Raw genomic sequence first — 16,240 nt, 5'->3', positions numbered from 1 at the left:
TACTGTCACCTTGGCCATAAAGGCTTCAGGTGTCACTGCTGTGTCCTGTATGAGTATAAAGGTTGCAGTTACCTGATGGACAGAGGCTTTATGGTTTTGAGGCAGGAGCACTGACAGTCTCAATCACTAAAATGAACCATTATTGCAAGAATGATAAATGAGCTTTGCATACCCTAACTCAGTTTGTTGCCTCTGTCTCTCTCCCTGACAGCCCCTGCAAAAGAATCTGCCCAGCCAGATTCATTTTTGTTTGCTGGCAGTTCCAAACTTGGAGCAATTCCTGAGGCCTCCTTTGCTTTTGGGTCCCACAAACCAGCAAGTGCTCCAGGAGGTGTGGTGGGAGGTAGCTCCTCAGCAGATGGCACCCAGTCAAACAAAGCTGCTGCAACATCATCTTCTGCTCCCCCCACAACCTCTGGCAAGTTGGATATTGCTCCATCCAAACCAGGAGATCACTTGTTTCAGGGCAATCTAGCTGGGGAAACTCTTGGAAGCTTCTCAGGACTACGGGTTGGTCAAGTAGATGATAATGCCAAGACCACCAGTAAAGCACCAACTACCAGTGCTGCAGGAACACAGTCAGCTAAAGTGTCTACAATTCCTTCTGGGTTTAATTTTGCTGCTCCCCTGGCACTTGGAAAAGCTGGAGAAGCTGCTTCAACATCAGTCACGTCAGCTGGCACAGCATCCCTGTCCATCAGCACTAGTGCCACAGGCAGTCTCTTTGGCAATGTTCAGTTAACCAGCACAGGTTCTTCTGGGGTGTTTAATCTTGGAGGCTCTGGTGGCAGCAAACCCACCTTTTCATTTGGTATTCAGCAGACAAACAGTGTGAGCACATCCACCTCCACCCCTTCTACTCTCCCTGCTCCAACATCCCTCCCGTTTGGAGGCTTCTCAAGTTCATCACAAACTGCTGTCCCTGCTGCAACTCCCAGCAAGTCTGCAGGGGAAGCCAAATCACCACCTGGCTCAGAGAAACCATCTGAAAATGAAGCTGTAGCAGCTGGGTCTTCACCTCCAGTGCCACAGCCCCAGGCACAGCTCTCAGAGGCACTGAAAGAACCCACCTTACCCCAGGCCACAGCTGGGGACACTGTCCCTGAGGGCTCTGGGGTGGCACCACCTCCCCCTGACCCCGTGGCTGCTGCCACCTCCACCAGTGATCTGAAGGCCCCAGTGCCTCCTGCTGTCTCTGCAGCTGCCCCACCAGATCAGAATGTCTCAGCAACAACCTCCACTGCAAGTGTTGCCTCTCCTGCAGAAGCCACAGGTGCTCTGGCTGCTACCTCTGATGTTAGTACAGGTGTGCAGAGTCCAGCTGTTGGTGCCTCTGTGTTTGCCCCCACCTCTGCAGGCTCCTCTGTGTTCTCTCAGCCACCCAGTTCCAGCTCTTCTGGCTCAGCATTCACCCAGCCTGCTGGGGAAGCAGCTGCCACTCCTTCCACACCACCTGTTTTTGGACAGCTCCCAGCAGGTACCACAGCATCCTCTCCATTTGGGCAGCTGACCACCAGCACTCTGTCCACAGCCACTGCCACCACCCAGGCTGCCACCTCAGGCTTTGGTACTTCTGCTTTTGGCACCACCACCACGGGGGGCTTTGGCCAGCCAGCCTTTGGGCAAGCACCAGTCTTTGGACAACCTGCAAGCAGCTCTTCAAGTGGCTTCACCTTCAGCCAGTCTGGGTTTGGGACAATGCCAGCCTTTGGCCAGCCAGCAGCTTCCACAGCAGCCTCGAGCAGTGGGAATGTGTTTGGAGCCCCAGCCAGCACCAACAGTGGCAGCTCCTTCTCCTTTGGCCAGCCTGCCAGCACGGGTGGGGTGCTCTTTGGGCAGAGCAGCCCTCCTGTGTTTGGGCAGAGCACTGGCTTTGTGCAAGGGGGATCTGTGTTTGGTAGCACTGCTGCTGTCACCACCACCACGTCCTCTGCTGGCTTCAGCTTTTGCCAGGCCTCAGGTAAGAGCAGATCCTTGTCCCAGTGCCACTGTCTGCCTTGGAGTGTATCACTGGGGAAAGCAGGATGGCATTCATGCCTTTTCTCCCCCTATGGCACTTGATGGGTTTCATTTTTTTGGTTTGGTTTTGTTCTGTTTTGGTTTGGTTTTGATTAGTAAGAACAGGAGCTGCAGTGTATGTGAGAAGCAGACTAATGCTGGAGACAAAAGAAGCTTTTGCTGTGCTTCACTATTCATCAGCAGGCCTCTGAGGGTAGCCTTGTCATCCAATCCTGCCTTCATTTTATACTTACAAGTCTACCTTGATTTAATTTTGGATTACATACTGTGCTGCTTGTTGCACAATAACTGGCAGTGTTGTAAATGGCTGCACCAAAGGGGCAGAGCAGCTGTGAGACCATAACCAAGGCAATGAATAAATACAGATGCAGCACTTCCTTCAGTGGCCTGCACTGAACACATGCAACAGTGGATTTACAGCCAGCTGTAATATTGTGTCATCAGCTAGGATGGCCAAAAGAAATTTAAGCCCTCAATGTGATGGGTTTGCAGGGAAAAATCTATTAAATCTTTTCATCTCAAAATTAAATACAGCAGTAACATGAGCATCAGCTACCTGTCCACACAGTTAAATGGGATTCTTGCACAGACCAAAGTTCCTGGTCAGTCCCTTTTATTTCTTCACATGCTCAGTGTATTGCTGGGGCTTTTCCAAAGGTTTGCCTGTACAATCTTCAGAGAGCTCCCAGGAAAAAAGGGCAAGTGCATAGTAATAATAGAGAGCATGTATTTGCAAGGAAGAAAAACTAATTAGGTTCATTTAATTAAAAATGATGGCACTGCAGGCAACTGCTTGTTCATTTTAACTACAGTAGCAGAGAATAGTTAAATTGTGGGAAGTGAACTCTGCTCAAGAAAGGTGTTCCTAATTATAGAAATGCAAGGTTTATTACAAAAGGCACATTTAAGTGAACTGGGAAATGGAAAGGGGAGTTCTTTTTTTAATCAAAACATTTCATTATCTTTAACAGGAGTCTTCAAGTAACAAAGCTCAGATCCTCTTTACACAAGGGCAATCAGAATGCTCCAGTGCTTGTGCACGACTTGCAGCATTATTGTAGCCATGTTAACAGAAATCCAATTCTCTTGGTGTTAGCAACAATCCCACAAGTGAAAAGACCTTCTGTTGTCTGTTATTAAGTTGGCCAGGGAGAGAGAATGAGAATGAATTTCATATAAACTTCCAGTGTAATTTATTGTGTGTTGGCACATGCTTTGTATTTGTTTGGTAACATCATTTGTGTCCCTGTGTTTTGGCATAGAAGACCTGTCCTGGTCCAGTGTCACCCCCCTCAATGTCTTACACTCTGGTCATAGTTCTGGTGGTTAATTTTTCTTTTTTCTCTTAGGTTTTGGTTCTAGTAACACAGGTTCTGTGTTTGGGCAAGCAGCAAATACTGGAAGCACTGTTTTTGGCCAGGCAAGTATTTATGGCTTTTTGTAGAAACAAAGGGCTGTAACATGTGGGGGACTTGGTCAGGGCTCCCTATTTCTGATATATTTTTAAAAAATACAGTTTGATGTGTTTAATACAATGTGTCCCAGTCTGTACTGGAGATATTTGCTGTTGTAGTAAGCACCAAAGCAGCATCTGCATGAATACTCCAGGGGGTATGGAGACACAAACATTTTATCATGTGCAAGATAAGATAGGTGCAGTAAGTCTCCTGCCTTTTTTCCGTGCTAAGTGGAAAGTAGGGCAAGTGTAGGGCAAGTCTCAAAGGCATTATTCTGTGCTGAAGACAAGATTTAAGACAGACTTAAATAAAATTTCATGGCATTCCATTTTGTTAGTTGATTGCTGGTTGATTTGTCAGCCCCTTCAGACATCCAGAGAAAAGGCCCAGCAGAGCAGCCTTGTGGGGGGGACACTGCTTTGACTTTGTTTAAATCCCCTTTTTGTCCTCTTTGTGTTCTAGCAGCCATCTTCTTCCACTGGAAGCTTGTTTGGAGCTGGAAGTGGTGGGAGAGGTGGAGGCTTCTTCAGTGGTTTGGGAGGAAAGCCAAGCCAGGATGCAGCCAATAAGAATCCCTTCAGTTCCTCCAGTGGAGGATTTGGATCTGCAGCTTCCCAGAGTAAGTGAACAAAACAAGAATGCAAAATGTGCTGTGATTTCCATCTGCTTTTGTGATCCCATCTGCTCTTCTGCTGCTGCTAATTGTTTTTGAGTAAATTTTGTGTGAATATGAAAGGCTTTGAGGGAGTAGCTGGAGTATGTGTGATGTGTAATCCAGAATTTTTCTTCTAGGTTTACGGAAAACAAGTAGGGAAGCCATTGAAACAAACAAGCAGATGCAAGAAGTGTGAATAATATCTGTATTCTGTAAAGAATTCTTGGCCAAATCCTTCCTAAAATTAAATACTCTAAATTCTTGTCACTAAATTTCTGCCTCCAACTTGGGTAGAAGTTAGAAAGCTTTGATCATCTCTCATTGCCCTAAGACTGTAAAAATTGTGAAGAATCAAATGAATGTTCTGAAGGAACAGAATTTTGATTAACCTCTGCCTAAAAATTAATATTTTTATGCAGCACATGCAAGGTACTTTATCAAAATTTGCTGTGACATATGGATAGGCAGGTAGAAAACACAAAGAAGGGGAAGCAGTGGCTGAACATGAAATTTAGGAAACAAAGGAAAACTGTAAAATTAGTGCTGCAAGTGGTTACAAGTAGCACTTCAAGCATTAAGAGAGAAAATCCATTTATTTTATTACATCTTTAATGATCCATTGGGATTAATGGTTGAGGTCAGTTTCCTAACCTTGCTAATTTAATCATTTAATGCAGTTCTGGGTTTTGTGATGAAACAAAACAGATGGTTCAGCAGAGAAGAGCTTTGCTTATTCTGTGTCCTGCCTCTAGATGCAAAAAATCCCTGTAGGGTTATGAAGGATAAAAAATGAGTAATTTCTCAGTAAGGCTGGAAAAGTTTGGCTCCTACTTCAAGGTCCTGTTAGATAATCTTGTGGAGAAATACTGAGCATTGCCAAAGCAGCTGAGAACCTTTAATTTGTGGTTTGCTGATATTTGTGTTGTGTGGAGAGACTGATGGTAGCTGTTGGGATTTCTCACTTGAGTAATTGTCATTTACTGACTGAGGCACAGGATGCATCTAAACAAATCATCCCTCCTGGTGGTTTACTAGATTCAGCAATAAAGGGTTGTTAATGGTCCATCAGATCCACAATGGATCTTGGTGCAGCTACAGAGCCCTGTAAGAATAAGAAAAACTTGTTTTCAGTGTTGTTTTCAGTGGGATGTTCATTGTGTGCTTGGGGTTGGGGAAAGACAAGTCATTTTCCTCTCTCCTGCTTCAGCTAATGAAGTGCAGTGTAGAATATTGTCTGCTGTGAGTATTGGCTGTTTATAAATATTCTTCATCTCCCCAGATTCTTCGAGCTTATTTGGAAACAGTGGAGCAAAGACTTTTGGCTTTGGCAGCTCCTCCTTTGGAGAGCAGAAGCCTACAGGCACTTTCAGCTCTGGTGGTGGAAGTGTGGCCTCCCAAGGCTTTGGGTTCTCCAGTCCTAACAAAGCAGGTACTTTGGGAATGCACCCACTGGGACAATCCTCACTGTCTGGGAGATATTTACTGTTCTGCCACTTGGCTGTCCACAGCCTGGACTCTGTGCATGGACAGGAATTGTCTCTGAACAAAAATAAAAAAATAACTAATGGCTGAGTGAGTGGAGCTTTAACTGGTGGGTCCAAGGTAGAATTTTACTCTCTCTTATGCAGCATCCACTAAGCCACATCCTCAGGTGTTCATTCCAAAAATTCCTGTTGCAATTTAAGAGCTGAGGGCTGTGTAATTTAGTTCTGGTCTTATGTTCTGTATAGTCAAGAGTACAGAACATGGAACTGAATAAATATTTCCCATTTTAGATACTTCCTTGGAATATTATCCTAAAAACTTTGCTCTGGGTTTTGTAACCTCTTTTATCCCTGTTTCACTACTTAAAATATTGGGAAAAGGAAAGTGAAATATGTTAATATGCATTGCTAAAGAGAGTGTTTGCTGACCAAAGCTTCAGCCCCTGGGATAAATGCTCTTAACTTTCTAGAGATAGAGGTAACAAAATACCTGATCTGTGTTTAAATAATTCAGGCCTAGCATTTATTTTTTTTCCAGACCTTTTGTGTTTACAGCCAAACAGTATCCATTACCTTGGCATGGACTGGAATTTCACCCTGGGTATTAAAATGTGCAGTGCATCCCATCCTCATCCCTGGTCAAATAAAAGAGCAGGTGTCCTTCATGTTCCATGTGAAACAGGCCAGTAATATCAGCAGATGAACATAGAATGAAATAATCTGGGTAAAAATCCATTCAGAGCTGCAGGAGGCAGTTAAACCCTGAACAAAAATTGCCAAGAGCAGAGATAAGTTCTTGATTCTCTGCAGGCAGTTCCACTGACCTGGCATTTAATCCTTCCATTTTAGTTTCCACCACTTAAACCAGGCTTAGATCATAGCCTGCCTCCAGAATCTTAGCACCACTGAAGCCCCTAAAACCCAAGTTTGCATTTATTCTCTGATCTTAAGAGATGGGGGAAACTTGCCAGTTGCAGCTTTCTTTCATGCATTTAGGCACTTTTTACCCATATCTTTTACAACAAAACACCCTGCAGACTGGAATGAGTTCTGTAAAAGCTTTGGTGTCCCCATGACAGCACAAACCCCCCCCATATCTACTCTGCAAGCTGCTCTTTGTTTTCTCTCTTCATTACCCTTTACGTGATACTCTTTTTTGCCCTTTTTTTTTGCCTCTGTTTTGCTCAGGTGGCTTCGGTGCTGCTCCAGTGTTTGGCAGCCCTCCCACTTTTGGGGGATCCCCTGGGTTTGGAGGGGTGCCAGCATTCGGTTCAGCCCCAACCTTTTCAAGCCCTCTGGGCTCAACGGGAGGCAAAGTGTTCGGCGAGGGGACGGCAGCAGCCAGCGCTGGAGGATTTGGGTAAGCCAGGGGGGGAAAAAAAACCTTCTTGCATGACAAGATTGTGCTTGTTTACCTCTGCTTTTACATGAAGATGTTCTGTCATTGATTGGTAAGCTCAAAGTGTCTTTGGTTTGTTGGTTTAAAAGACAAAAATCAGTTGAGGTGTAAAACTAAACTAAACTCGCAGCCCAAAGGAAAGAGTGTGTGTGATTATTTTAGTGGGGATAAGTTCTGTGTTGAAACTTCAGCTGTGTCAGGGTATTTTCTCTGTGGGCATTTAATGAGTGCAAATCTAGGACAACAAACTATGCTTAGCAAGGAAAATAACAATTATTGTTATCTGTTACTCTGTCCAGACACTTTATCCTCTGGTTAGATTTGGGCTAGAGATGCTAATGAGAATTCAGGCTGTTCTCTCACCTGTGGGATGAAGCACTTGTAACAGTCTGTGCTCCCAGAGTGCTTTATATTTATCCCTCACTGATTGTTTTTACCTGTTCCTGTACCCCCTAAGCCTGTGCTTGGCACCAGAGCAGACAGCACATCATTCCTTGCTTTGTTCAGCAAATACAAAATTCCAAACCTTGTCAAGGAGCTGCTGCAGGAGGCAGCAAATGCAGTTCTTCAGCATTGTGCCACCAGCCAGCAGCACTCCTTCATGTCCTGCATTTACAGACTGAACAGAGCCAATTAAAAAGAGAAAAACTTCCAGTGAGGAGAGGAAACAGGATGTCTCCCCAGTCTTAGTGTTTATATATTTCACAAGTGTTTGTCTCTTTGTCTGGTTTCAGGAGGAACTGCCTTTACATGAGGCACAGGGGGACATCCAGAAGTGTGGCTTGTTGATTCCCTGTGAGGTGTGGGCAGGTACCCCTGAGCTGGGGGAGGTTTCCTGAAGGAAACCTCAAGATTTCAGGTGCTCCTGCTGTCCAAAATGTACAGCAGATTGAGGAGTCCCTTTGGAAAGGGTGAAAATACAGGCAGCTTACTTGAATCTCCACAAAGAATGTGTTTGTAGGGATGACTTAGCTTAAATCAACTGGTAGTTTGTTCAGTTCCAACATCAGCCATTGTGCTGCAGGATTTTGTGCTGAGACTGGATGTGCTCAGTGACAACATGGAGAGCTTAAAGATAAAGATAAAATAGGATTCAGAATAAGCAGCATGTTGATGGGAAAAAAAAAGAGGTCTTGCATAAGCAGTCTGCAGACTCAAGAAAGATAATTCTTAACTTGTGGGAAGTTTTGACAATTTTTTCTCTACTAGAAAGGTACAGACTCAGTCTGATATTTTCAGAGTTCCCTGAGGATGTTGTTTTTTAAAACTTTTTTAAAGAGTGTGCAAAATTCCCAGGCAGCTTTACAAAAATCCAAATCTCACCACAAAATGTTGAGCAATAGTTTAATTCTGCAGTATAATGTAGCATCTGTCCAGGACTTGCTTTCTCTTGAAGTGAAACTTTAAAAATCCCAGTTCTGAAGAAGTTACTTGCAAGTACATGGTGTTGTATTAGCTCCAAGTTCCTGAGAATACTCTGCTGACTTAAATACATGTGATTCATACTGCTTCAATTCTGAAAACTGCATCACTCAATAAACGATGGGGGTGTCAGAAATAGAAACCACTACACTTCTTCAGAGGCTGTTGGTGGGCAAATAATGCTTTGCTTTTATAAACTAACCTCAAGTTGTGTTTTGCATAGCAGCTTTACAAAAGATCTGAAAATCTGGGCAAGATAGGTTGGATTATTACCAGGCAATGACTGCATTTTATGTCTTTTATGTGTCTGGAAAAAAAATCTGTCCATATTAAGCTATTTCTTACTTATACAGTGTGCATCCTTTCCAACAGGCCTCTTCTGGCTGTAGAAGTTTGAACCACAAGTTTTCTGGTCACTATTTTCACCTCATCTTCCTTCCACAAGTAGACAGAATTTGTGTGTTGTAGATGGAGCACTCTAAAACCTCTTGTTCTAAACACATCACCCAATCTTGCTTTTTTTTTAAAAAAAAAATAAAAACAAATCTGTTCTGCTTTTCCTGAGAAAAGCACACTGTGTTCCAGAGTGCTGCCTGCAGGTGCAGAGGTGAGGAGCCAAAGCAGGGCCAGAGATGCAAAGTGTCTGAGCTGCCCCTGGTGCCTGCTGCTGTCTGGAAGCAGTGTGCACACTTGGCAGTGTCTGGAGAGGAGAGGTGATGCCCTTTGCCAGGTGAATTGCTTGTCACATTGCTGCAAGGGCTGTCCTTTATCTGCAGAGATAGCTCTGGATGTGACTCTGTGTTTTGGCTGTTTTCAAGCCTAGATGTGGATGGCTGGAGAGGTGGGTTAACATGCTGTCAGGTCGAGTTCTAAGTGAGAAGTGACAGGAGCTTGTGGAGGCACAGCCTTGCAGAGCTGGCACAATGTGACATGTCCAGCTCTGCTCAGGCTGCTGCTGGGATTTAGGATTGTTGTGCACTTGCAGAGCTTGTCATTTGGAAATCTTCTTGTCTGCATTTTGCCCAGTTTAAGTTAAACTTGCAGGTTGTTCTTTGAGAATGTTTCTTACATTCAGAATGGAAGGAAGGGCAGAGAACCATGCTGCATGTCATGGGCTCATTAGTGTGTCATACTGAGAGCTTTGTGCTGCCTGCTTGGACAGAGTGGGTGGAGAAAGACACATTTCCATATATAAAAGTGTTTCTCATTTCAGTCCCTAAAAGCAATTAGGGAAATGATTAGTTAGAGGTGGTGGGGAGAAATGCCAGGTTGGTACAGATCTTCAGGGAAGCACTGTGGTTCAAAGTGACCTGGAGAGAGAAAGGAATTCAGAGATCTGCAGATTTCTCTGGGCAATGGGGAAAGTACCCTCTGAAATTTGGGAATCTGGGTTCTGTATCTGGTTTGTGCTCTGGCTTTGAGCAGCTCTCAAGTCTGCATTTGCTGCCCTGTTTGTGAAGCAAAACAATGCTGTACTTCTGGTGAAAATCACACACAGTATGAACTAAAATATTCCATTTGATGGCTGGAGTTGGTATTTCCAAGCACTTGAAAATATACCCTGTGTAAGCATGAACATATTTGCCTTCAAGAATGGGAGCTGAACAGACCTTTTTATGTACAACAGTCCCTCCCAAACCAGGAAATCTTTCCAAAATGAACAATTATTCATTGATATAAATTGTCTCACCTTTTGATGTATCCTCATTTAAGGAATGCACTGTTATCATGGGTATGGGACAAACTTCCAGTGTGAGAAGATGTTTGCAAACTCAGATTTTCTCTTTAAAACCTGCAGGTTTGGTGGCACCAGTAACAACACAGCATCGTTTGGCACCTTGGCAAACCAAAACACTCCCACCTTTGGCTCCCTGTCCCAACAGGGCACAGGCTTTGGCACACAGAGCAGTGGATTCTCAGCTTTTGGGACAGGTGGAGGAGGTAGGAGAGGCTAAAATCACCCTAACAGCCCCCATCTGTCTGGTTGTCCCTGGAAATTGGGTGGGAATCCAGCTCCCTGCCAAATTTCTGCCTAGTCCTGGTGGTGCTGTAGGGAAGGCACCATGTCCAGAACTGAGGTGCAGGGTGGGGTGCAGCTTCCAGCTCCTGATTCCATCACTGATCTGCTGTGTGCAATGTCAGCACATCATTACTTCCCTGCACACCTCAGGTGATCATTGCTTTGCACCCCTTTTTGTGGAGATGCTCTTCCTCCTCTAAGGAAAATACTGAGAAATAAGGAATATTTCTTCAGTACCACGTGCTTGGGTATATCTGTGCTGTAAGTACTTAGTGTCAGAGGAATATGCACTGAAAAATTGAGCTGGAACACCAACAGCCAAGTGTTTCAGTGCTGCAGTTCAGTGAAGCCACAGTGATTTAGGCAGGGCTCAGAGCAGAGCCCGTGCAAGGCCACGTTCTCTGGTGGCTGCCTGACACCAGGGACCTGCATTAAGCACAAACCACCTCCAGAAACAGCTCAGAGAGAGAGAGAGGAGCAAACCAGGCACATTGTCTGCAGGGCTGCTAATGAATGACCTGCCTGATGAGCAGTGAAAGCCAAGCTCTCTTAGGAGCAGGCAAGTCACTTCTCTTGTAGATGGAGATTTGACTTTCATTGTTTGCCCATCCTTTTTCCCTGGCCTAAGGCAGGAAAGAAATATTTTTCAATCTGTGTGTGGGAGGGGACATTTACTACAAATCCCACACATTCATTTTCCCTTTTACCAACTATTTTTCTTATCTTGCTTTTCTTTCAGGCTTTGGTTTTGGATCACCTAACACGTAAGTACCATTTTGTGTCTTAACTCTTCCTTAAAAGTACCAATCCAATCAGAATAAAGAGTGGAATGCTTTACAAGAGCAAACTCTGAAAATAGCATTTAAATACTAGTTCTGATTTCCATTTTGGTGGTGCTGCAGAGCTCAAAGTCCAGGCTCTTAAGAGAAAGTTTCCACTTGGATCCTGCTCCTTTTCCACCTCTCAAGGACATGATGTGTGTGCTCAGGCTGTGTGTGTGAATCAGGAATCTGCTCCATTTATCAGGTTGAAAAAAGGAATGAAATAAATTGGTACCTTTGTGGCTGAAGTGAGATGATGATTTACAGTTAAAGAGTAGCTTTGTCATCTGCTCTGCCTCTGCCTGGCTGGATCCTTTCCAGCAAGTTCCTTAAACTTTGTTTCCCTGTCAGAGAGAACAGGGTTCTCTGCAGATGGCAGGCTCTAGAATAAGCCAAATTACATCTAGTCAGTGTGTGCTGCTGCAGGCTCAGGTAAAAGAGGATGGAAATACTCTTGTGTTCTCATAAAAAGCTCCTGGTACTAGGGAGACTGGAGGTTTGATTGAGAGATCTGCTGAATTAATGCTGCCTGAGGGAGGCTCTAGCACTCACTTCTGTGGTTTTCTTTTTATCTTGCTCCACAGATCTTCCTCTGGATTTAGTGGATGGAGAAGCTAGGAACATCCTGAACTCTTCCTGTAGCTCCTGCATTCATGAGTCACCCACATGATCAATACCCAACCAGCTTTTCTTCTAAATACCAGTTCTCAGACCTTTTTTTTTTAAGAAAAAGATTTTGCTTATTTTTATGCAATACTTGTTCTCGCTCTATATTAAACTATTTTATCTGGCTTGATGTTTTGGTGGTGGAAGGGTTTATGATCTCCCTGCATCAAGAGGAGATGTATGTGTGCTGGGTTTACCAGCCCTGTGCTGGGCTCAGCTTTCTCTTGTCCATCCCTTGCCTTCACAAGGGAGTAGCTCCAGTTGGTTCCTGACATAAACCAGCACATTTTTCATTAATAGCATGCCTGATTATCCCAGGCTCTGAAGAAGGGGCTGAGATTGCCCTGCTAATTTTAAGTCTAGGATGGGGCACATGCTTATCTCAGTGAAGTGCTGAAACTGAGTCATGTGTGAGCCAGAGGCTTAGTGGAGAAATAGGAAATTATCTGGGAAGAAGCTGGCAGCGTGCAGAGCACGTTCCCATGGCAGTAACATTCAGCAAAGAGGTGGGAAGTAAAAGCTCTCCTATTTTTACCTTTCTGTAAATCTTACAGAACTCAAAAAAATTGAGCTCAGGTTCTGGGGAAAACTTCTGGCCCTGGAAGCAGACATGTGACCTCCATCCAGAGGCATTAGTGATTTTGCTTTTTTTGGCTTTGGCTGTTGGATTCTACTGTTGGATACTTTTTTTTTTTTTTTTTTTTTTGTCTAACAGGGATTGCTTTTTTTCCCTTAGATTTTGACTTTAGTCAATATCATTTGTGAAATTCTCATGTGTTTTTGCTTGAACGTACTAAACAAATGTTTTAAAGAATGCCCTGAAGGCTTCTGGCCAAACATTTTTTTCTGTTTGATGCATCTGACCTCCAGGAAACCTCCAAATGATGCAATCAGGTTTTGTTGCTCTGTGGATAACACATTTGGATTATCAGCTCCTGTGTTAGCTGAGTACTTGCAGATTGAGTGGGATTTTCTTTTTGCTCCTATTAGGATGCTTTGAGAACTTCTGCATTTTCTGTTTTCAGCAGAAACATTCTATTTTTTTTTAATTTTATTTTTTACTATCACATGTGTCAGATATGACAGGTAACATTTTCTGATTTGGTGGGCATGTGATCATTTTTGGGAATTGTAAATAATTTATAACTTCTTGTTTTCATATCTTTTATAAACTACTTATATTTGTCAACAGTTCCTGAAGAAATTGGTTTTTTCCAATCAGCCTAAAAATGTTTTTCTAATTGTTATCCTTGCAGACCCAAGTGTCTGTGCACCTGGGAACAATGTTAGACAGGAGAAATTCAGTGTACAAGGAGGAGTTTTTCTGCACCCTGCTGGGCCATGGGTCACGTTAGCACTTTTGGGATTTGGGTGCAACCTCACAGTCCCTTCAGGGGAAGAGGGAGAGTTCTGCTGATGCAGTGACCACAGCACTGGGACAGAGAGAATGCTCCCAAACTGGCTGGTCTGGAGGTGAAGAAAAGCTGCAGCTGGATTGAAACATCCCCCTCCTTGTGTTCTCCTTGACAAGACAACATTTGATGCCTAGAGGTGACACTGCTGTTGTGCTTTCCTTCCTCTTTATAAATAGCAGCTGGCCCAAACCACTGACCTTAAATTCTTTGCATTAATCTCCCCTCAGTGTGGCATGTGACACCTCCTCGGGGGGATATCAGCTGTGCTCCCCCAGATACTTGTGGAGAAGATTGGCTTGGTAAGAATGTGGTGTTGGCACACTGAGCCATTTAAAGTTTGTCTTTTGGAAGGATGGGAGCAGTTGGGGGTGTCCCTGCTCTGCTGCTTGCTACCTGTTTTAACTGCTGGCAAGTGAAGTGCCTTTAGATTTAGAATTATTTAGAATTACCCCAGACCCTGACTGAACATACATTTTCTTGCAGTTGTTCCCAAATCTGGAACAGCCCAACCCCCTGAACTATCTGCCCTTGAGAAACAGGTGCTGCTCCCTGTTTCCATAGTAGCTGCTGGAGGAGCTGAGCAGCTCAGGCTGATCGTGACCACAAGCCCACAGGAATATGCACAAAACCCAGCAGAGGCTGCTCTGGAAAATCTGCATTTTCATTAGATGACTCAAGGAGTGGGGAGTGTGTGTGGCAGTGGCTGCCAGGGGCTGTGTCACCTGTGCTGAGTGGCCTCTGTCCAGTGCTCTGTGGGTGGACATCCACCAGAGTAAAGCTGTTAATGCAGAAAATCCCAGTCTTGGTAGTTTTGGGGGAAGAATTCAAGGGCTAAGCAGGCTTGGAGTCTCATTCAGTGGTTTGTCCATGCTGGTTAAACAGCAGCTCTCACTCCTCTGTTCTGGAGGAGCTTTGCCTTCTGTGCCTCCTTTTCCTGCTCTCTCAGTATGAGCAGAAATCTTCCAGGGCAAAGTCTTAATTATTGCTAATGAAAGCACACACTTATTTTCCCCTCCCCTGAGACCATGCTGTGGCCTCAAGGCAGGGGGAGGCCAAGTGCTGGAAATGCTCTGCTGTGACAGAGCACAGGGATAGTGTCACTGTGGTGGGCAGAGGGGAACCTCAAAAAAGGTCTCCCCAAACCCTTTGGGAGACCAAAACAGGGATTCTGCTTCCTTGAAGGCTAAAAGAGCAACAAAGACTTTTTTTTTTTTTTTTTTTTTTTCTGGAAAAATAAGGCGAAATCATAGCTTTGTCACAGAGGTAGAAAAATAATCACTTAAATCTCATGTTTGAAAGGCTTTTGCTGCATAATTCTTGATATTTCAAAATGGCTGATTCTATCTCCTGGGAAGGGAAGGACATCATTCCTTTCTGTGCCACAGTGAGGAGGTGACCAGAGGACAAGTGCCAGTGGCACCCAGCTGGGAAGGGATGGCAGGGCTGGAGCTCATCCTGTGCTGCTGGGTTCTATCCCTTGGCTTGCCTGTCCCTCCCAGCCACCCTCCTGCCCAGGGCAGGGCTGATGTGTCCCTGTCCAAAATCCTGGCAATGCTCTGTGGGAGACCCCAGACCATGATCCTGCCCAGCCCCAGCAGGGACTGCTCTGGCCTGGGGTGAGTCCCACAGAGAGATGCTGGAGGCTGGGAAAGTGCTGCAGAGCATTCCCTTGCTGCAGATGCTGGGAGCAGGGAGTGAGTTTGGGAAAGGTGAAGGCAGGTGCTGGCACTGCCCCTCCTGCCACCTCTTTGCCCAGGAATCAGGACACTGGTCTGTCCCTGCCAGAATTCTGGAGCAGAGCTCCCTTCTCCCCTCAGCCATGTACATGTCCAGGCTGGGAGACTGAAAGGACATTTTATTTATCCCTTCTTAGTTTTCATCTGTCCCTCTTGCATTGCTTCCAGCATTGCATCCAAGGAAAAATAATCCTGCATGAGGCTTTGGCATGGGTGAGTCTGGGAGTGCCAGGGAAGGTTTTATTCCTAGATAAATGTCACGTGGAGCCCCAGGGGCTGGGAAGAGGGGCTGTGGCTGGCAGGGATGAGCAGCAGGGTCAGCAGTGAGTCCATCCCTGTGCCCCCCTCACAGCCATGAGGCTCTGGGGTCCTGCAGCCATGGAGAGCAGGCACTCAGTGCTCTGGTTAGAATGACATGGGGGTGTTTGGCTGTATGTAGGACTCCATGACTGTCCCTTGGAGGTGTTTTCCAACCTTTGGGACTCCATGACTCTCCCAGGGATGAGCTTGGATGTGTCAATACATCCTCCAGCTGTGTGTGTCCATGGGCTCAATGCTGCAGGGGCTCTGTGGTCACACTCAGCATATTCCTCACCCCATCCCCACCTCCTTTCCTGCAGCTCCCAGTAGGTGACAAAGCTCCTCCTCTGCCACTGTCTGTGCCCTGCTGCAGAGCCAGGGCTTCTCCTGCCTGCCCTTATCTCATGCAGGCTCTGTGCTGCCAGTGCCTCTATCAGCACTTGTGTGTTCCCTGCACAGCAGATAAGCTCCAGTGCTGGGGCTCTGCTGCTGCTCCAGCCTGGGCTGCAGTTCTGCCTCCTCAGCCCCATCCCAGCACAGACAGAAGCTGTGAGCCCCTCTCAGAGCAGGGAGCAGCAGTCACTGCCACTCAGGGCTCCTCACAGACAGAGCCTCTCTGCAGGTGCAGAGCTGAAAGGGAAATGTGGGCAAACCCCCGAGTCATGAATCATGGCTCAGTCACACCTGACTCTCCAGTGCTGCTCTCCTGTATTTGGGGCAACCCCAAAGTTATAAATTGAGGTTGAGTCAGATCTGACTCTCCAGTGCTGCTCTCCCATGTTTGGGTTCTTCACAGAGTCACAGAATGGTTTAGGGGGGAAGGGACCCTAAAGCCCATCTCCTTCC

General features: G+C 45.4%; 1 protein-coding gene across 2 annotated transcripts in view; it reads left to right on the top strand.

Annotated features, from left to right (window-relative positions):
- The window catches only part of NUP214 (nucleoporin 214), a 38,114-nt gene extending 26,041 nt beyond the window's left edge, over window positions 1-12,073 (top strand). Inside the window, exons 29-36 of one of the 2 annotated variants that reach the window (XM_079324111.1) lie at window positions 212-1,960; window positions 3,369-3,439; window positions 3,942-4,095; window positions 5,411-5,560; window positions 6,804-6,975; window positions 10,235-10,377; window positions 11,196-11,220; window positions 11,862-12,073. In XM_079324111.1, the coding sequence (XP_079180237.1) occupies window positions 212-1,960; window positions 3,369-3,439; window positions 3,942-4,095; window positions 5,411-5,560; window positions 6,804-6,975; window positions 10,235-10,377; window positions 11,196-11,220; window positions 11,862-11,895 (2,498 nt within the window). In that variant the 3' untranslated portion in view covers window positions 11,896-12,073. Of the gene's footprint in view, window positions 1-211; window positions 1,961-3,368; window positions 3,440-3,938; window positions 4,096-5,410; window positions 5,561-6,803; window positions 6,976-10,234; window positions 10,378-11,195; window positions 11,221-11,861 lie in introns of both variants that reach the window. The other variant, XM_079324110.1, reaches the window with a different exon arrangement.
- The last annotated feature ends 4,167 nt before the right edge of the window (window positions 12,074-16,240 follow it).

This window comes from Erithacus rubecula, assembly GCF_903797595.1.
Source record: "Erithacus rubecula genome assembly, chromosome: 21".
NCBI classification, from domain to species: Eukaryota; Metazoa; Chordata; class Aves; order Passeriformes; family Muscicapidae; genus Erithacus; species Erithacus rubecula.
The sequence above is the reverse complement of the archived record's forward strand: the minus strand, read 5'-3'. Positions and strand labels throughout refer to the sequence as shown.